Below are 21807 nucleotides of genomic sequence, written 5' to 3'. Positions count from 1 at the left end.
CCATTTTGAGAAAATATTTGTATAATAGGCCGTGTATCAACAATATTAAAATAATAAATAAAGACTACATACCATTATATGATATTTATAATAAAAATGTGCATATGTATAACCTCTCATTACAATGTTTACTTTGAATTTGATCATAGATTTTAAGTAATAATGAATGGTTTTTGACAAAAAATCATATATTAAATAAAAATAAAAAGTATTAAAAAAATTATATATAGAGGTGAGTTTTGTAAAATTCTGCTTAGATAAATGCACAGAGTATAGGAACAATGGAATCGACTGAATATAGAAGCATTTTATATGAGTAGCAGGAGATAAGAACACAATCCACTGAACTGGAAAACTCTCCTCTTCACCTCTGTTAAAAATTAGATCCTTGTTTAGAGACTTGTACACAGAAAATAAAAGATTGTATTTGACACATTGCTGGCCTGAACTAAAACCACCACAAGATACAATTTATCGCTTCATTAAATGTAAAACAACCAAATGCTTTATCCTTCCTACATATTTGAAGTTTTGTTTTTTTTGAGCACCTATAGTATTTTGGGTTCTGGTTCACTAAACTGATTCCCTGTAATAGAAAAGACTGCAACTCAAATGTTAAAAGGTATAGAGAACCTCAGCTATGAGGACCATACTTCAGTAGAGGTGAATAAGATTGTAATATATAAATGGACCATATAGAAAATACCGGAGAAAACTAATTAGATCACTTTAAAAGACACATTTTTATCTGCAAGGAAGGGTTTTTTTTTCTGCAAACATTATGAAAATATGAAGCAATGGTTTTAGAAGATGGGTAATAACACCTATAGATGATTTCCTACAAATTCAAAATACTAAAAATTACTTACATTTTTAAAAAAAAAAACACAAGGAGATACATTTGTAAACCTATAAAAAAAGTTATATAATCACTTCTGTAACATTCCTCTTAACTGACTGTATTTTGGATAGGCTGTCCCTCTTTCAGAATCAAGTCCCTCTCTCCCTATTTCCTCATTAGCTGCCCCTCTTTTTAGTGGATATAAATAATAAATGGTGGATATTTAATGTATAAAAAGTGTTAGTTTGCACTACACAATTCATCAAGTAGCTATACTATTCAATTTGTTATTTTAAAAGATGAATATACAGGAAAAGTAATTGTGAAAAGAGCAGTTGTACATTAGCCCACTAAGCCTCGCCCTCTTCGATTATGCCTTGTCACTTCAAACATTAGAAAGGGAGAACAACAATCCATTCATTGCCCATGTGGTGAGAAGCACTGTGACAGTATGATTTCACATGGCTTTTAATCATTTTAGCTGGAATTTTACTGCTTCCTGCAACTTTATTATAAATGCTTCTATGGCCCATTTAACTTCCCTGTCTATGATAAATGGCTCTGGAATACTGGAAATACCATCATGCATGTGATACATTAAGGATGACAATTTTATTCAAGCAAGTACAATGACATCACCTTTTCCTCATAATTGTATATCAGTAATTTCTACATTTCTCTAGTTTGTGTAGAGATTATATATATTATAAAACTTGCCAGGAACAGCTTTGCAGAAATTGTAAACTGAAACCAGACATAAGAAGAAATAAAATACGGAACAGATGGGTCAAAGAGTAGCTATATTGTAATTTGGGTAAATTGCAACTGTATCATTACCCATAACTAGTTATTACAGGTACTGTAACTATATGCCCTGAAATACACAAAAATGAAGGTTACATAAAAAGATGTTTTTAAAATCTTAAGTGAACCTGTGCTTGGTAGGGACAAACAGAATGTTGATAGGGGAGAAGCAAAGATAATTTTTAGCACTGAGTAGGCATATAAAAGAAAACATAATCTGCATGTTAAAAGCATAGGTTCACATTAAGGGCCTGATTTATAAAAGCTCTCCAAGGCTGGAGAGGATATACTTTTATCAGTGAACCTGGGTGATCCAGCAAACCTGGAATGGATTTCCTAAAAGTAATTTGCTATTTGTTAGCAAATATTTTCAATCCTGAACCAGATTCATTCCAGGTTTGTTGGATCACCCAGCTTCACTGATAAAAGTGTATACTTGCCAGCCTTGGAAAGCTTTTATAAATCAGGCCCTAAGAGTGAAGAGTCAGATTCCTTAAATGAAAATCCCTGACTGGTTCTTTGTAAACAGCTCAATGGTATTCCAGGTGATCAGTACCCTAAACATTTCTAACACGGAGAAGGTAAGAAAGAGCAGTGTTTTGGAAAATAGCTGGAGTTCAAATTCAAGTGAATGTAAGTGACTCAACAAATTCCCAAATGATCATATACAATACCTTATCATAAATCTTTGTTTTTCCACAACCTGCTATGATGGTTGAGTTGGTATCTTTGATTGAGTTTCCTCAATTTCAACTGTGCTGGGGAATGAAAATCCTTGAAAAAATTTGTTTTTGATTTTTTGTAGAAGACGAGGAAACGTGTCAAATTTCAATTTTTTTGATCACTTTTAGAGCATGACAGCTATAGACTTTTACTGAACAGTTATTAAATGTGAACTGCAGTCAGTAGTATTCCATGACAATAAGAATGTATGCAATGAAGTCATTTTCCTCTTCCAGTACTATACTAGCAGGGAAGCCGAGGGGCCAGCGGTCTACCCTGGGGTGATTCAAGTGGGAGATCATTTAACATGAGCTGGCTTTAGTTATCTGAAACAGGAACATCAGCTATGATTGAAGAACAGTCAGGACTACTAGAAACCTGGAAGCGCACACAATTCATATAATCTGGAATCTAACAGTACATGTGGATCTCAGAAAGAACAATGTCTTTGTGTTATAGGTAACCTTGCAGTGGGATCTGCTTATTGTATCACAACGTCTCCTGTGTAAGACATGGGAAAAAAGTCACCATCCCAATAGCAACATCTAGGAAAATGCCGTATATATCAGATCTTATGAAAGAATGTTTTAGCATACTACAAGTGGGAGATTTAGGGTATGCATCATTCCTCTGGATCTTACCATAAGGATAGAAATCTCATCCTTGCGTAGACCCTACACTTGGATATTGGGTATTAGGTAAGGATGTATTCCCCACAGATTTTTTTTTTTATTTATTCAAAGCTGCTAGGAGAGGAAGAAGTCCCAATTTTTTTGCATTTTTATTGCACTCTTCTTTTTTAAATGACTTAACAAGGACTTGAAAATACCTACATCAATCACTGAATCTAATACTCCAAACTATGTATTAGATGATGAATTAAACAGCAAATATTAGTAAAAGCTGCATACATTCAATAAAATTTGTTCTGTAAAGTTTAGACTAAACTATTTTATAGTAAAGAACTATGAAAATTGTCATAAAAAGTGGATACATTATAAATGGTCTGTAACAAGCAGAAAAATATGGACAAAATCAATATGTCAGCTTTCCTATATAATGTGCAGTTAACCCTTTGGTTTCAAATTGAAAATCACAACAAGCTCAACTAGCAAAAATTAAATTGGGCCCGACAGACTAATCTGTCCACTGATGGGTTAATTTGGTCTTCTTTCCTCTCTTTAAAGTTTTCTGGTAACAGCTGCTGATACCGTATAGCACAAGTTTCATGTTTCCCACGTGCTGTGAAGAATGGTACAGAATCAGGTTACTTCCCGCTGTACATTGCTTGCCATTGATGCGTTTGTAGGATTCCTGTTACCGGTATGGTCTAGCCTACCCACAAAGCCTTCATTCAAAGTATTGGAATCAAGTACAAGCTGGCGGCATGTGACTTTGAACTTACCAATTAGTTTAGTACCTAATAATAATTATTTAATAAATGTGATAATGGAATAAATAATTATGACACAACACCAATAGAATAATTTCCCATTAATATGTGACATACTTAAACATAAGGTTCTCTATTCTGGCCTTTGCTTAATGGAATTAACAAGATTTGCCTTAGTACTGAGAAGTCAGCTCTACACTTTAAGGGTCACTCCTAAATTTTGAAATGTCAGGATTACTAAAGATTCAACACTTAAAAAGTATTGCATTTTTAGAGTCAGTTATGAGGTATGAATGGTTTTTATTACTAAAACATACTAGAATATAGAATTCCTACAAATGAATGCTCTTAGCCACTATGGCCCTTATTCTCACTCACATGCTGGTTCTGTGAATAGATTGTTCCCACACATGTTCATGAGAGCTACTTTATCCTGGCAGCAAAGTCTTGGCAATAATGTGCACAAAACTGCTCATGTTTGGCTCTGTGTACATTCAGCAAAAGCATTACGAGCAGGTAAAGCAAACATTTTTTTTACTACTTATCTGTAGTAGAATCTTGCCTGCTACCAATGTTTTCATTTTTTCAACCTTCTGACTTTCTGATGTGTTATTTTGTTCTAGGTTAGTGACTAAAAGATTTAAATCCAGAATATTTTTTTGGAAAGATATCAGTGATGGCAGAAGCCCCTATATTTGACTTATAGTGGGTTTACATCAAGCATTAAAATGGTAGTTTAATTCACTTATTTTCCCTTATACCAGCAAAGTATATCTATCCCTTTCTTTAATGGTACAGTCTTTGACATTGTGTACACATTTTTAAAACTAAACAGCTGTCTTTCTTTGAAAAATCCACAAGGTGGAGCTAGTTAGTCCCTACATATTGTATGCACAGGCAAACAGGTCAATAGCTGTTCAAATGTCTCAAGCAACATTAAAAAACTTTATGTATAGAGATCAAACATATTATTCATTGCTGTACATTAAATAGGGATTGCAAATGGTAGACAGATACAAACAATGACAAAGGAGGTGAAGGAGACCTAGCCCCAAAGCTTACAATCTCAGACTAAAACCCTTTCTTTTTAGGGCACTTCTGATGCTTTACCTAATGCAGTTTAGGTAAAATATTATTTAGTAACTTTACTCTTAACATTACTTAACTCTTAACTTTACTCTTAATTTTTTGTTTTGACCTTGAACATGTTTCAAAATGTAAATTGTAAATGCAATGTCATTGGGTGATTAAAATATATGAAGAAAATCAAAATGTTTGCCAGGTCCTTGCATCAGGACATTTTTTCAGAACTTCTGGGAACTGAGGAAACCAATTGCTGTAGTTCTTAAGTCAATCATTTTTGCATGATATATAATTTTAGCTTCTCAACATTTCAGGGTTCCCTTTGTTGAACTTTTAATTCTATATTTGAAGGGACATTTAATGTCTCTATTTATTCCTGAGAAAGTGGATGAAGGCCTGTGAAACACGTCAAATGTTAATTGAGTTCTGTCCACTGAATAGTTTAAATTATATTTTAATATGCTTGTTCAATAAAATCTTACTTTTTTAATTTTGAGGTATGCCTAAATTTCCACCGTTTTCCTCATTTCATGTACAATGATTGTAACTAGGGATGTGGCATCATGTGTAAATCTAGGTACCTGTTGGGGAAACCCAATTAGGATTGTCAGATTACAGGAAAATGTTCACCTTTCCCTCAAATTACCTCAGGCAAAGGTAAAGTGGTGTTATTTCTGGGTCATGTTTATAGATGCCTTCTTCTTTGCATATGTGTTTAACCTGATTTCTGGATACAAAGACAAACTGTGGTCACAGACAATGATTTCCACTACATGATCATGTCCATAATTAAAGCAGTGCTATCTGAGGACTGGACAATCATGGTCATACAATATTGGTGTTCACCTTGTATACAGATATTTCTCTTAATTCTCTGATTCTTTAAATGGCACTTCAATTAAATACAGTGGAAATTAAATCCCCAATTTTTTGCAATTTTACATTAGGTAATTAAATTATTCATTAAATCTTTGCATTATTTGCACACACAGTCTTTTACTTAATTTTGTTTACTTCTGAGAAACTCAAAACCAAGAAGGGTTGTTTCTACTGTAACACATGGGTGGTGGAAAATGTAGTACGGCATGTATTGTACTTCCTACTCTTCCTAAACATATGATTGACCTTCCCCGGGGATGAAAAGCACATTGGGTCTAAAATTCAAACAAAACAAGTATTTCTTTCACCAATTTGCTTATATCCAGTTCATATTCACTTACCAACCTGATTTTAGTTAGAATTTGGTTCCATTTTGGATTTAGTTAGGCTTTAAACGTGAGGTTTGAATGATTAGCAAATAATTGAAGTCTCTTGTTATTGATATTTTTAACAATTGAGAGATGTAAACAAGGAAAATACATCATTTTTTTAATGAGCACCAAATAAAACCCTTAAGCTTTTTTATTTTCTTTTAGCCTTCTCTTTTGTATTAGGTTAAAGGCAGCAACATTATTACTTTATGTGCAATAATGATAATGTAAAAAACAAAAACACTATAACTAGATACACACAGAAGCTAAAAAAATCGTTTAAAATATAGTGATTAGGTTTGAAATAAAAGATTTCTTTAAATTGCCAAAAATGTTAATTTGGCCTAATGCAGTGTGAAAGTAGGTTTCCCTGAGTTTCAGCAGCTTCCTTGCTACCGAATATCTAGCTACCAGGCTACCAAACACTTGGGAAACTGACATGCCCAGATGGCAGAAAGAAATTGCATTTTGAATGGTTGGTGAGACACAAAGGTTTCTGCACTACATATTTCCTATGAAGTCACAGACACAGAATAGGAAAACATGGTGGAAATACCATCAAGACTTGAGTTAGAACTCATTTTCTTCACCATCCCTGCTGAGGTGGGATTATCGTATGAGGATAATAATCTGAGATAACTGGCCATTTTTCAGGATCTCACCAGACTGGTTAGCTATGGATGCTGTATTAGACTTTTCTCATTATTCCCCTGCTTTTTAGCAGGTATCCCAACACACTATTCTCTTTTACGGTCCTAATGCAGCGGATTTAAGGGACCTTGATCACCAAATAAAAAGCCACTACTCAGACAGCTATAGGGTGAGGTGAAATGGGACACTGACAAAGTTGCAAGATGGGCTTGGAGGTAGAAATGGCAAACCTAGCACGTAAGATGTCTCAGCTGAGAGAGACAGAAATGTTTTTTAAACAGCCAGTGTCTCTCCATCTCCCAATTGATGTTATTGATCATGTACAAATAATATTTATTTATGTGGCATCTCGGAGGACTAGTGTAAATTCTCTATGTCATTGTAGTATGTATTTTAAGTCTATTTGTCTTCCATAGCAAGTGCCATACCTTGGAATATGATACGTCTTCGGGGTAACGCTCCTAGTGGACTAAAAGTTAAACTAAACATGTGTAAAAATAAATTGTGAGCAGGCAGTTTGTTTGTTTTTTTAATTGTAGAAGGGACAGGTGATGTGTCTTCTGCAATAAAACTATTATTACTAAAATACTTGTCTGTTAGCAATCCTCCTTGTCAAGTAAACTGACTTGTGAATACCTTCCCTAATTGCTTTTCCTGTTTATCTCTCGACTGAAAATGTATGTATAATAGTTCCTAGAAAGAAACAGTCAACAACTCCTAAGTATTAGCATTAGAAATAGAGTGCAGTTTTTACTGATCTGTGTATGCGGAGTATGTATCCGTAAGGACTGCAACCACATTATCTCATTGCTCATTTTCTGACTTCTTTTATCTGGAACTAAAATCCGTCTTCGAAAAATTGGCGAACTGTCATTTGTTTATTGCAGAAAGGTACAGGCGATATTCTTTCTCAGTGATTGCTCTTACCTGCTTCGCCACTGCCCAGCTGGCAAATTTTGCTAAGCTGCGTATGCATAGATCAGTGTTTGTTGCCAGGATTACCCGGCAATCCTAGCTTCATTTGCGCATGATGGAAATGAATGAAATCCTGTGCACTTGTGTGGGGGTTACGTCGTCCTGGCCTATCAAGATGATTGGCCTGGCCTATCAAGAAGATGAAGAAAAGAAGGGAGAAGATGCTGTTCTGTGACAGAATGGTGACAGGTGGGTTTCGTTGGTTTATTTGGTGTTTTACCAAACTTTTCAACTCATTTTTTTTCACTCTGTAATAGGTTTGGTCTTTCTAATTGGTTGGTCTTTGTTAGGCCACTTTGTATCTTTAAAATGTTATAAAAACTAGTAATGTAACTGATAATCCTTTATACAATGAAATATTAGTCTGGGCATTACCCATTAGGTCAATTGGAAAGCATGGAAGACAAGTGGGAATACTATTTGTATATTTGGGTGTCTCAGGTTTCAGAATTTGTAGGAAGCTCTAAAAAATGAATCTGTGTGAGGCCTACATTCACTATTTTAATTTTTATTACCACTTCAGGTTCTTTAGCCTAAGACCGGCTTACTTCCCTTACACTTTTTTACTCTTTCTTGGAAAATTATTATTTACCATTTTGTAAACATGTTCAACTTTTTAGACTGAAAGTGCTGATAATATTTTAACATCCTGTAGACCTATTAAATGTTTCTAAAGCTTTATAAATAAATCATAATCCTCCTAGGTTCACTAGTAGAGTGTTATTTCTACAGACAGAAATAGAAAATGGTATCATCTATTTGTGGTACTGGTAAAAGCTGACTGTCTCCCTTTGTCAGTTATTGTACTCTGTCTCTGGTCTTTACATCTGTTGTACTTTTTTATTGTTACACAAACATTTTACAGTGAACAGAACTACGTCAGCTGTCTTGGAGCTCATAAAATCTAAGGGAAAGCTGAACTCCCCATCATAGGAATGCTTCTCTGTTCTTCAACATCAACAAAAAACCTGGCTATGTAAAAGCTTCCAATTCCTAAATACTGATGACTACTTTTTTGGTAGTTGTAAATTTTTTTAACACAGTTTTATAAATTATGCCAGTTGCCTTTTTTGTTAACTCTTGTTAATTTTTTTTTTTAAAAAAGAGCTAAACTGCATTTTACTGCCTTTAATCTGGTTAATATGATTCTGAACAATAAAATGCCAAAATACAGGACCATGCTGAGAAAAGTCTACAGTATAATCTTACTACCCTCCTGATTGGTTCAATTTTTCTCATATGTGAGCCTAATATAAATGGGTATATGCATTAGCTATGGGTGGACAGACATGGAAGATACTGGAAGGCTGGGGCTATTACAACAAAAAGTCAGCAGGGTACAGCAACCAACAATGATAATCACAATAGGTGACAATCTTAGCTGTATGAAGAAAAAAATCTTAGTAAACTGCCAAAAAAGTTTGCAGTGTCCAAGTAAAATTATCATTGTGTAATCAATAACTAGAATATAAAGCCTGGTCACAAATATCCTGCCTCTAACAGTGTATCTGGAATTGCAGATTTAGAATCTTCATAATATCAGCTGTCCTATAAAGTTTGAGGATTGAGGAGAAATTTGGGATTTCTGATTGCATACAGCACACAGGGTTTATTTAAAACTGTATCTGGCTCCTTGGGAATTTATTTACAATGCTAAGAAAACTAAGCACAGGTTTCATAATGAACAGGGGGGAGTTTATGACTATTCACTACCCTGAGGTTTGACCTTAACCCTTATACACTAGAAACTTTGCTGTTTAGTTTACTTAACTTCCCTAATAGGCCCACCTTTCTATACCAGGCCCCCTAGGCTTCAATGATTACTTTGTGCCACTGCTGCTTAAAGAAAGAAGGGATTTTCTTCATACATTGGGGAGTAAGGTATGAGGAAATATTTCCGTAGTGCCATAAGAGTTGCAATTAGTGAGTGTTATGTGATAGCTGGGTCTCCAAGGTGTGATATAATGCCTTTAAATGAACTCAAGTGTAGCACATACAGAAGAGAGTCCCCCCTTGGGTTGATACATGCTTTACTAATAATTGTGTGGTTGTTTTCAAAGCTCAGTCCTAGATACAACCATTTGTTTTAAGTTTTGGATGCAGTAGAAAGGGTTTTTTTTATTATATGTGTCCCAGTTGGGGTGATTCATTAATTTCCTTTTCCACTGGCCCCAGTTCACTTGAGAGGAAATTGATTTACAGGACGCAAGGAACAAAAAGGAGAGGGGGACCCAACCCATTGGGCAGATGGGCTGCTACCAGAATGTACATCAAACTATTATCACAACCAATAGTGATGTATGTTGGTAAAACACAAGTGTGCTATTTGGCACTAAAAACATCATACTAAAAAAAGTACCTACCTACTTTGTAATTTTATAAAACATGCAGAAATCAATGCTCAGCACCGATGAGAGACAGACAGAAGTTAGACATAATGTACATGGTTATCTGTGTACTACACCTACTGATTGTTTGGCTGCCCTTGACTACCTACACAGCTCCTCCTAGCTTCTGGTTTGGCCCCTTTAGAAGAAAGATAGGTTGGTAAATTATTCATATTGTAGTAAGACCCAAATGGGGAACCATAATCTCATCACATGCACGGCTCCAAGACTTTTCTAGAACTGCCCCAACTCCCTGGAATGGTCTTCCTCATCTTCTGCTCATTAAGAGCACTCAAAACCCATTTTTTTAAATTTGCCTACACATCTTCTTCTGTCTTTTGAAAATGTCTCTACTTCCCATCACTCCATATCTCCCCTTTTATAGTGTGTTACTCCCCCACCTCTTAGATATTAAGCTCTTTGGGGCAGGGTCCTCTCCTCCTGTGTCACTGTATCTGTCTGTCATTTGCAACCCCTATTTAATGTACAGCTCTGGGTAATATGTTGGGGTTAAATAAATCCTGTTTATTAATATTATTATTATTATTAATAATAATAATAAATAATATTAATTAAAGGCACCATTCTATACCAGAATATACAATAGCACAGGCCACAACTGTAACAGTAACACAGCATTAGCGCGGTTTACTATATTTTTTTTTATAATAATGTTTCATCATAAATAATGTTTGCTTTGTTTCTTCCTGTATGGATAATATTATAAACATGAAGCAAATATAAAAATATAATATCTAATCAGAACTTGCTAATGATACCCATCTCTAACTTATATTTATACCATCCCAAATATAAATATTGTTGTGCTAATCTTCATAATCCTAAAAGAACCACAGCATTCAGAAGGGGGGGGGGGGGGGCAAGCATCTGATACACCTGAAAACCTGTTGGATTAATATTTATTATATATTTTATTTATTTATTTTTACTGGAAGACTTTTAAAAAGTTTATTTTAAAATGGTAACGCTCACTTTTACCAACGCTATTTCAATTATTTAATCAGTACTAAAAGTGGCATTTTGAGCATTATGATAGTATGAATTCTGATTTCCTGAGCATTACTAAGTTGGACAGATGCTAGATAAAATAAAAACATTCTAGTATGTGTACCATGTCTCCTGATGTCATTCACTGATTCATTCTGGCAGATCAATGAACAACTGAGTGGGCTCAACTGCTGTAGGATGCCTAACATCCTCCCCTGTCCATAGAACTGTACAGTGCTCGTTCAATTTTCTTTCCCTGGAAATAATCACAAAACATAGTTTCCAGCTATGGAAATTCAACCTGTGTACATAGTTCTACTTGGCTTCTGATTTCCCAAGAATCGCTGCTTACCTTCTCAAAAGGCCATTTTGGTAGTTTTGACATTTATCCTGACGTTCTCCATAGCCCTCCATTCCTGTCTCTGTTGCCTGTATGACCTTCTTTAACAACACAAACTTTCTTGTGGGTTCTAGGAATCCATGCACACGGGTGATTTATTCTCAATTTGCTAATTATGATTACACACCAATTTACTGAAATGCACTGACTGTTGATCGGATTGTATAATCTAACTGTACGGCACTCCAAACTGAAGGAGATGAAATACATTTCCATCCTTAAAGGTTATTCTTCTTAAATCCATCTGTTTTGTGGCTTTTACTAAATATGAAAAGTGATAAAATGACTGGTTGTTGTCTTCTTACATCTCTGAATACAACAACTGATGTGTCAGTTCTTTGTATATTATAGAACTCTATGAAAGGATTTCATACAATGATATAGATTTACTTGTTAGATTCTCCCCAGAAATGATCTGGCTTGTTTATTGCATAGATGCCACAAAGGGGTTCTGGAGCTGAATAATTTGGGACATTCAGCTTAATCACAAAGATTTGATTGAATGCAATTTATGTCATGATGATTCTAATAAAAAATTTGTTTTGAGTTAATGGGCACGGTTATGGGTTAGGTTTGAAGGTTAAGTTTAGGGGTAAAGCAAAACTTCATAAAAAAAAAGCTTTTCTGCAACATACGCCTTTGATCTGGAGTCGTCCACTGCACTACTTCTTTTGCGCCACTAAATGTCCTCTGTCTTATTCAAATGCACTTCCTCTGAGCCCACAGTAATCTTAGTTATCTCTCACACTACTTTCTCCTATTGTAAGATCATGAACTGATCGGCTTGTTGTGATTCTTCTTCTTTTCTTACTACGGTATGCAAACTGCAAGGCAATGGAGCCCAATAAATTCCAGGTACTTACACTTATTAAATTAAATCTAAATACAGTTTATGGTGGACTATTAAATCCAGAACAGCAATAATTTGTGTTTTTTATAATCACCTGAAGTTCAGGATAACAAAAAAGGAATGGAGGGGTCATTTTAAAGAAGACTTTGCATTACAATTACATGGTACACTTATTTATTGTGGACCCATTACCCCAGCTCAAAAAAAGCAAAACACTTTTAAGGGGAAAACAGTTACTAAGTATAGGTTACAAAATATTAGGAATTAGTGCTGTGGGGTATTGCCTGTGTCCAGGGACCCCACCTTCTCTCTCTTACACCAGGTCCCACCCACTGTCTGATACATCAGGCTCCACCCATCTGCTTACACCACTAGGCTCCACCCACCCATCTCTCAGCACCGGTATTTATCCACCCCATTTCAATCTGTCACTGGGGATCTACAGCTACAGCTTTGGCAGAACAGCACTAGGCTCCACCCACCTTCTCTTACACATAACCAGACTCCACCCACCTATCTATCACCCACCACCAGACTCCACCCACTTTTCCTCACTTTGCTGCAGCAGAGAGACCAGATGTTGCAGTACATGGATAAGTCTATATCAGTAAGTGTGCTAGGACCTCAGGGATAGGGCGTGCCTGTCATTGTATGTAAAGTTGTGTAGGTTTATGTATATAGTGCATTGTGTATGTTTATGTATAGAATACATTGATAGGTGTGGTGTTTTTATGTTTTATGTGAAGTAGAAATAGAGGGGGGTTCTGGTGGAGGCTTTGGAAATATAGAGGGTGGGTTTGCTGGAGTTGGGGGTTTTGCAGAGGGGGATGCTGCTTGTAGAGATTTAGGAAATATATTCACGATTGGCAGTGTATTGTCAACATATTGTTATTGTTGTTATGTTTCATTGCAGTACATAAATATCTTTTATATACATCAGCACTGTCTGACACGAGGAGAGTCGTATCCTCCATCATTCCAGATTTATTCTAACTCCAAAGGCCCACACAGGGGTGGGTGAGTGAGAGAAAGGTAAGTGAATGTGTGTATGGAGATCTGCATTTAGAGGAATGGCCATATTTTACCGGGTATGTGGTTATTACTGCCTACATGAGGAAACTCACCCCATTATGGTGAAAAGATGGGGGAAGTCTGCTTCTCTGACAATTCTCTTAAGTAAGATTTCCCCATAATTTCCTGTTGTGTCTCCAGAACAGGAAGTGAAAGCAAATCTCTGTAGCAGGAAACAGAAAACAAAAATTAACTTGATTGTTGTTTTAAACTTTCCACCCTATACCTAAAACAAAAAGCTAGGGCTTTCTATAGACTTTGATTTTGTATTGTATTGAGTGAAGATTATTATTTATTTTGCATACTGACCACTCACATTTGGGCAATTCATACTTCAAGGAGTGTTACCCTTCTTGGTCCCATGTAATGCTTACTGGCTCCTCCGGTTGACCTCCATATCCTTACTATACCTTGTAATTATGCAGAGGTCAGCAGAGTGAACCAGTCAGAGCTGCAGAGGTCCAGGAGATTGATGGCCCTGAAGTGTCAATTTACCAGCAGAATTCATTTGTGGATTTCTCCTAAATGTAGTGGTGTTCTAAACTGAGCAGTGGGAAAGTCTATTGTTTGACATGCATTTTTTTTTTAATAACAGGATGATTTTATTTTTTTATAATTTTATCTTTGAATACCATTGCTGATGTCTTTCTGGAGCTCCTTAGGCTACCTACACACGTCAGATGATTCCTGTAGGGTCGTCTTGGACGGGAACCTGACGTGTGTACAGTGGCTGTCCAACGTCATTTATGGATCCGTCCTTGCGAATGATAGCAATGGAAGTGAAAGGGAGAGAGCACAGTGGGGTGCCCCTCGCTCATTTTCCCCCCTACTCTCTCCATAGAAACTTAAGGATCAATGGAAATGATCTTTTCACAAATCTAACATGTGTACACAGCCTTAGCCACTGAACCTAACAAGTATGCAGATCAGAAGTTAACCTGGCACAACAAACATCTTCGTCTTAAGCAGCTTTATTTTTCTTTCAAATCGGTCAAAGGCTTGGGGGGTACTTGGTTATACTATGTTGCCTCACATCATGCTAGGGTTGAAGACTTGTTTTGCCATTCTGAATACAAATAGTGGCTGATGATTAAGCAATCTTTTAGCCAGATCCCATTATATTGTTTGCCTTAGCCTAAAGATATTCCCTTCTCCGTGATTAAACTACATCCAATATCCGTTGTGTGACAACGTCTCCCTTATCCCTATCCCATCCTCTTCTCTGTTTGTGATTTTGGGAAACCCGTATTTACCCTCTAAAATGGAGGACTCAGGTTTAATCGGATCACTCTTCTCAAATTGTCAGGGCTCAGCATTTTTAATATTATTGTAGGTTCTTGGAGGCTAAGCTTGCTAAGCCTTTCCTTTTCTCTGCACCATTGGTGAACCCCCTAGTTATCTCACTTTTTGTGCTCTCTCCCCTTAGGGACCTGTTTTTTTTTTTTTTATCTTTGACAGAATTTGAGCCACAGTGGGGAGCTCCATTTGCTGTTCTCAACTCTGAACACACCCCCGACTATATTCCCCCTTCTCACGGGCATGGGAATCATTTGGGTATGTGAACTGGGGTATGAAAAAACCCAATGTGAACCAGTTATAGTGTGGCAATGCACAAGTAATGGGAGGGTTCCTCCAGAGGTTGCCAGGGGATCTTTGAGCTGCCGATGATTGACCTACTGTTTTCAGTGCTTGTGTAGTTCTGGAGCCAATACCACTAAGCAGGGCCACCATAGTGACACAATGATTTAGCTGTCTGTAAGGTTGGCATTTTGACCGACACCCAGTGCAATAGATTTACCAGGATTACCAAGACCAATAATTTTTTTTAGGGATTCCTTAGAGGTAAAAGGATGTGAAAAGCATGTGTTAAAGCATGAAATACCATATGTTATATTGTGTTGTATTAAAGTAGAATTTAATTTCTACTTTTAAGTTTGATCATGCAGGGACAGGCAATGCCCCTTTTACAATAATACATTACCTGATCCTTCCAGCTTCCTGAATGCATGCGTCAGCTTTGTCTGCAGGAAAAAAGGGAATTCCTGGCTTCCCTTGCGTGTGTCTTTGGCACCGCTAGTCAATATGGTTTAAGATTGTATGGGAGAGGAAAAAAGAGAAGGAAGATGGCGGCGCCTGGCATTGGAACATAGACAGATGATTAGGTCTGCTTTTGCTGGTGACAACCATTCATAATCAGTCCCACAACATCATTTAGTGATCTCAAAAAAAATGACAGACCGCTATTAACCCCTGCTTACTACATAAAGGTGCAACAGGGCGCCTCCCGGTCACCTCACCCCCTTTCCATAGAATAGTGCTCGCATTGTTGCTGGGTGATTGTCACCCTCATGCCGAAACAAGAACCTTAATGTTAGAATCATCACATTTCGTTGTAATAAAGCTGCAGATTTTCTAGATTGAAGGATACTTGTGAAATAAAATGACATATTCTGCACACACCTGGCAACCATTCATGATAATAGGCCATCCTGTGCCCTTGTGTGTGCCATGTTGTGGCTATATGTGCAGGTGATGATGGGACACAGGGGGGAGGTAAAGCACTGATGGAAGCAGGCTGAGGATGGCAGCCCGTGTTATTGCGTCACAGGAAAACCTGGAATAACAGCATCTGAAGCCCCCGGTGTGCTCAGTCTGACCATCGGGTTGCCAAGCAGCAGACAGACTTGTTGCAATGAAGTGCTGAGCGACTCCTCCTCAGAGCTACCTGTACGTGTGTGCCCTCCCTCATCACCTCCATTTCCCTGGGTGTCCTCTCCATCTATACCGAACACAGGGATGTGACAGAGGAGGAGGAGGAGGGACACAGGCGATCAGCTGGGAGGATTACAGCCCTCAGTCGGAGGAGGAAAAGGGAAGGTAGGAGGGGAGCAGAGAAAATCCCAGGCATATCTATAGATCGGTGCCCAGCTGAGGGACAAGGAGAGCCGATCATCAGCCGAGCACATCGCCCTCCATGCTGGCCAGACCTTCACACGGTGCAGCAAGCAGAGATCCAGGCAGCCAGGCACTACAGTAAGGGGGGCACTGCCTTCTCATCATCAGTCCTATTTTACCAGCAAATACTGGGGCAAACAGGTGCTGGGAAATGCCTGCCAATGCTCTGCCCATGAACCATTCCCACTATGCCTGTGTCTGCTAGATGGTCACATTGATGCTTCTATAGCCCATAGATTGTAACAGGCAAAATCCAAGCAGCCAGGATTCCACTGATCAGAGAGGAATGAAGGACTGGCTTGAAGGCTGCTTGGCAATGACAGCTCAGTGAAGGGGTTTGCTGGTTATGGTTCTTATGGACTCCATTTGTGACATGAAGATTTCCATCTTAAACTGAGATAGTGCTTGTGTCATAAAGACTGCCCTGGTTATTATATGCAGAGGAGGCGACCGAGGAAGGCCCCATCGTTTGTGTGACCTGCCCACTTTCTTGCAATATGGCTGGTGCAGGAATTTGGGGGTTGAGACATAAGTGGCTTTCAGGGTTTCCTGGGTCTTCCTGTTAGCGATGGCAAGTGGCAACAAATCCCAAAGCAACCTTAGTAGCATTGGCTTAACCATGAACGCCATCAACAACAACAACAACATGCATCAAGACTCCTTCGTTTTGGCCAAAGGAGATCCTGCCCTCATTATTCCGGTCACTATGGAGGTGCCATGTGACAGTCGGGGACAACGTATGTGGTGGGCATTCCTGGCCTCTTCCATGGTGACATTTTTCGGGGGCCTTTTTATTATCTTGGTGTGGAGGTCCCTTAAATACCTTTGGACAGTCTGCTGCCACTGTGGGGGCAAGAATAAGGTAACCAAACCTGGGAGCTCTTTCCAGTTTGTTGTTTTAGGGGGTTGGGGGGGATTTGGCTTGCTGGTTTTACTCAATTGGAAGGCGAGTTGTGGGAGTTTGTGGAAGTAGCTGGAGAATGCTCAACAGAAAGGGATCAAAAGTGCACTCTAATTTTAGGCTCTTATTATTGAAAGGCAGAACAGTTGGATACTTTCTTGGCTACTAACATACTTTAGCGTAATGTGATATTATTGCCACCGTTTGAGCAAGAACTGGATGACCATCAGTGCTGGTTTCCATGTCCCTTATTACTATTTAGCTGAGGTGGTGAATAAGTAATAGCGACTTACTGCAGTAATTAGGTGCTTCTAAAGAACCGCGGCCGCTAAAATTTAATCATACAAGATGAACTTTTAATATGGTATTGAGCAAAAAAATCAGCTGATCCTCAGCAATAACATATGATTTTGTAGGAATAATAATATTATTATTAAAAAAGCACAGTGCAATAGTACAAATATTGGGAATATACAGACAACTTTTTTTCTGTGACATCAGGCTGCAGATATTTCTTACACCCCAAATCTTACTGTGCCTAACCATTTAATAGAAAATAGTTTACAATGCATTTATGTTTCCTAATGGAGTAATAAATACTGTATATATATATACATATATTTTCTCTTGCCTTGGACTATTAGGGATGTTACAATGGGCCTAGCTGATATTCCAATATTATTACTAAACTCCTTTTTGAAATCATTGGTTTTAATTTTAGCAGTTGGTATGTATGTATGTGTGTGTGTGTGTGTGTATATATATATATATATATATATATATATGTGTGTGTGTGTAAAAACATGGGAATGTGTATGTATGTTGGCAAACAATCTAGTAATTGATAAATCGAAGGTGACCTGTTATTGAGTTGTAAGTTTGTCCTGACTCAGTAGTCTACAGGAACTTACCTAATTATGGCTTGATACAAATCTTGTGGAGCCAAGCAATGTGTAAATTCAGTTAGGTCACATTAAGTCCCTAACAATGTGTATTTTTTTTAAATAAAAGATAAGTAAAGCTGGAAGGCAGAACAGTGCGTCTTTAATATTGTTTGTTTGGCCAGGATTGTGTGGGTATAGTGAGTAAGGAGCAAAATTAGACTTGTTGTAAGAAATTTTCATCCAATCAGAAAGGGAAGACTGCACTGAAATGTAAAACAAAATAAGTCAATAGCTTTATTGTGATTATGTATTTTATATTGATTAGAAAAAATGTATTTTCTTTTTAAACAATGTAGCATGGATTACAGCTGACAAAATACAGCTCTGCAGGTTTACACTCCAATAGATCATTGGTCCTGGTGACCAGAATGTCAAACATGGTATAGTACACACGTGTCTTTATTAAGCAAGAGGGGAACACATAAGGAGTTGCCTTTACTTCTGTTTAAATTTCTTATTCCAGCAAATTTATACAAACATCTATGAGAGTCTATCTTTCAGAAACATACATCAATGACTTGTTGCTTTAGCCAAAAGCAGCCAACCAGATTTTTGCTTTTATTATTGTAGTGCTCAGTTAAAGACAGCGAATTTGTGATTGAGGGCTATGAGTCACAGTACACCTCTGATCTTTGCAACAAAATACATTAGGCTTTCTATTTTTGATTAAAGCCTTCTAGGATCTGTCCTGGAAGCATTATTACCCATATAAAATCATAGGTTAATGGTGCATCACACTACAAACATTTAACTAATTGTAAAGCATAGCTAAAAACAATGTAGAGATTATCCTTGAGTAGACACAACTAGCTAGGTGCTTATGATTTTAATACTATAAATAAAGAAATGTTTATACATATACACACACAGTATTAAACTCTCCTAAATGTAGAAGATACTATAATGGAATACTATATGAAATATTAAAAAATCTTAAAAACCTAAGTACAAATACAATTGTTAAGCAGTTAAATGTGACATCAGGTTTTCTGTTCTCATGTTGAGCTTAGTAATTCAATAAAGTGAACCATCACATTAGACGTAAGCACAGTTGCTCTAGAATGATAAGCATTTATTCAGAATATATATTATACAGTATATACATTTTTGAGGTTTATGAGCACCTGAGAAAAGAGGATTGTACCTAAAGGATGTTTTCTATAGGATTGTTGATAAACTCTTTTACTAATCCATTGGCAGTGAACTAGTGGAAAAAATACCGGCCTCGCCCTGCAGGCCCTTTGGTACAGGCCTTTGGGTATTAAACTCCTGATGTATTTTGGAGTTGAAGATGGAACACTTTGCTCCCCCTCCCACCTCGGTGACTTGCCATCACTATCCTACCTTCATGGAGACAGTTGCTAAGTATTCCTGTTGTGTCATAGCCCTGCAGGATAGGGAAAATGAAAACGCAGTGTACAGCATAGGGAAAGAAGTCAGCTTTCACCTGCGTTGTAAGAATCACAGAATGACTCTGAAAGTAGCAGCAGCTTTTGCAGATTTTTTTTTTTTAAAAGACAAAAGCAGAAACAGTAGACTATTTTATTTGTCCAGTCCTAATTAGGATATGATTGGAGGTTTTGATTAATGCCCTGTATTTCTTTCTAGAAGTTGTGCCGTTTCCACTCCCTGCAATATGCTTTTTGAAAGTGAGACTGAATACTGGATTACAGAAATGTGGCATTTTAATCAGAAAGCCATAAATATTCATTTTTTAACCGTTTTCTTTTTTTTTTCCTGGTAACTCAAAACTAAATTGTTATTTAAAAATCTTCTGGTTAATGGTGAACAGCCACCTAAATGCACTGTGGTGACTATTCCACTAATGTTGAAATTATTATTAGGTACTAAAGTGATGGATAAAATTGTGTGGCCTATTTATGAATATTAGGGAGAGGAAAATAGAAATGTTGCCCATAGTGACCAGATACTTTCCTCTATTTCCTCAGATAATAAAAGATAGTCTAATTGGTCACATTGAGTGATAGCTCTATTTTTGCCATAGTTTTTCTAAATTGGCCCTTTTGCAGTTCAATTCTTTTTGCACTTTACTGGGCCATAGTCTGTCGGCAGAATGTTAATGTTCATATTTAAAGGAAAACGCCCTAAAGACATCAAAATAAATAAAGCATCAAGTAGTGTGCATGAATTACACTTATTGTATTGATAGTTCTGGGGTAAAAAGTTTTTCTTCAAATGTGTTCAGCTAGCAGCTTTCTCCCTTAGCAACACAGGCTTTGACTTTATATGTAACTAAGAAATCTGTATGTTCTTTAGCCCACATGGCATCACTGTTTATCGAGGAATTTTATCTACGTTGGTACAGTGTAGTCACTTCTAGCTTTTGGGGAGACAACTAATACAGAATTTAGGAACCAATTTACTCAATTTGCTTGAATCATGACCAGGTAATTTGGATCTCCCGCCCCCACCCTCCTAAAAGAAAACCACACACATTAATTTTTCATCAAAACATTTCCCGCACCCAACATCAATTTTTCTTTTCCCACTCCCCTTACCCATGCCTACCAGCCTATACTCACCACCCTCCAAAAAACACACACACCTTCTTTGGGTTTAAATTGGCTGGCAAGCAGCCGTTTATTATAACAACATAAATAACAATAAATAACCATAAATACTTGTAATAATAACCATATTCACATAATATACATATTATTTTAATTAACCTAAATTAACATATATATTAACGTATAACCTTCTTATACTCTTACATATACTTTACATTTATTAATAACACCTTTTTACAACCAATAACTTTTATACCATCAACTTTAACACAACCCCAATTTACTGTGCAGGATTGCACTATAAACACCAAAACACTCCGGTTTCCTCCTCCAGCTGCAGGTCCAGGAACCAGGTAGAGTCTGTTCCACCAAAATAGTTTAACCATACACTGGCCCCTAGGCGCCCCAGCGCCGCTTCAGGGGCCCCACCATAATACCACTTAAATGGGCACCCTACCCATGGGTTGCCCTTTCCAATTACCAACCAGACTCATACCCCCTAAACCCCAACCGCCACAGCGCCTCAGGCGGGACACCTCACACCTGAGCGCCCCTCCACACCCGAAGAGCTCTTTGAATGCCATCTTGAAGGCCCAGGAACCACATGTCGATGCCCACCACATTTAAATGCACCCCGTCATAACGTAAGAACCTGCTGGTATCCTCTTCCAGCTCCCTATGCCGAACCACCACCCCACCATTCCGGGCCACAAACCTGCCAACCTCTTTGTTAACTTTTATCCGGGCCTTATTCAACCTCACCACAGATCGTGCACCCCACCACGTAGCTCTGACCACTATGTCAGACCACACAATCACCAACCCCGGGAACTCCACCTGTAACCTCAAATAATCCAATTTTACATCTCTAATCAATTCCCGCATAGACCTGCGCCCCAAATCATTACCCCCAGCATAGATAACTACCACATCCGGTGGGCGGTCCCACGATGCGAATCCCCGGAAATCTGGCACCACTCTACTCCACAACATTCCAGGAATACCCAGCCAACGCACCGTAGCTACCTCTCTGGAAAACC

At 37.6% G+C, this 21807-nt stretch overlaps 1 protein-coding gene across 1 annotated transcript in view; it reads left to right on the top strand.

The window, feature by feature from the left end:
• Positions 1-16109: 16109 nt before the first annotated feature.
• KCNMA1 (potassium calcium-activated channel subfamily M alpha 1) overlaps positions 16110-21807 on the top strand; it is a gene marked incomplete in the record, with an annotated part of 294379 nt that continues 288681 nt past the window's right edge. Inside the window, 1 exon segment of the mRNA XM_072424926.1 lies at positions 16110-17253. Within this exon segment, the coding sequence (XP_072281027.1) occupies positions 16960-17253 (294 nt within the window).

The sequence above is a fragment of the Pyxicephalus adspersus genome, chromosome 10, assembly GCF_032062135.1.
Source record: "Pyxicephalus adspersus chromosome 10, UCB_Pads_2.0, whole genome shotgun sequence".
NCBI lineage: Eukaryota > Metazoa > Chordata > Amphibia > Anura > Pyxicephalidae > Pyxicephalus > Pyxicephalus adspersus.
The sequence above is the reverse complement of the archived record's forward strand: the minus strand, read 5'-3'. Positions and strand labels throughout refer to the sequence as shown.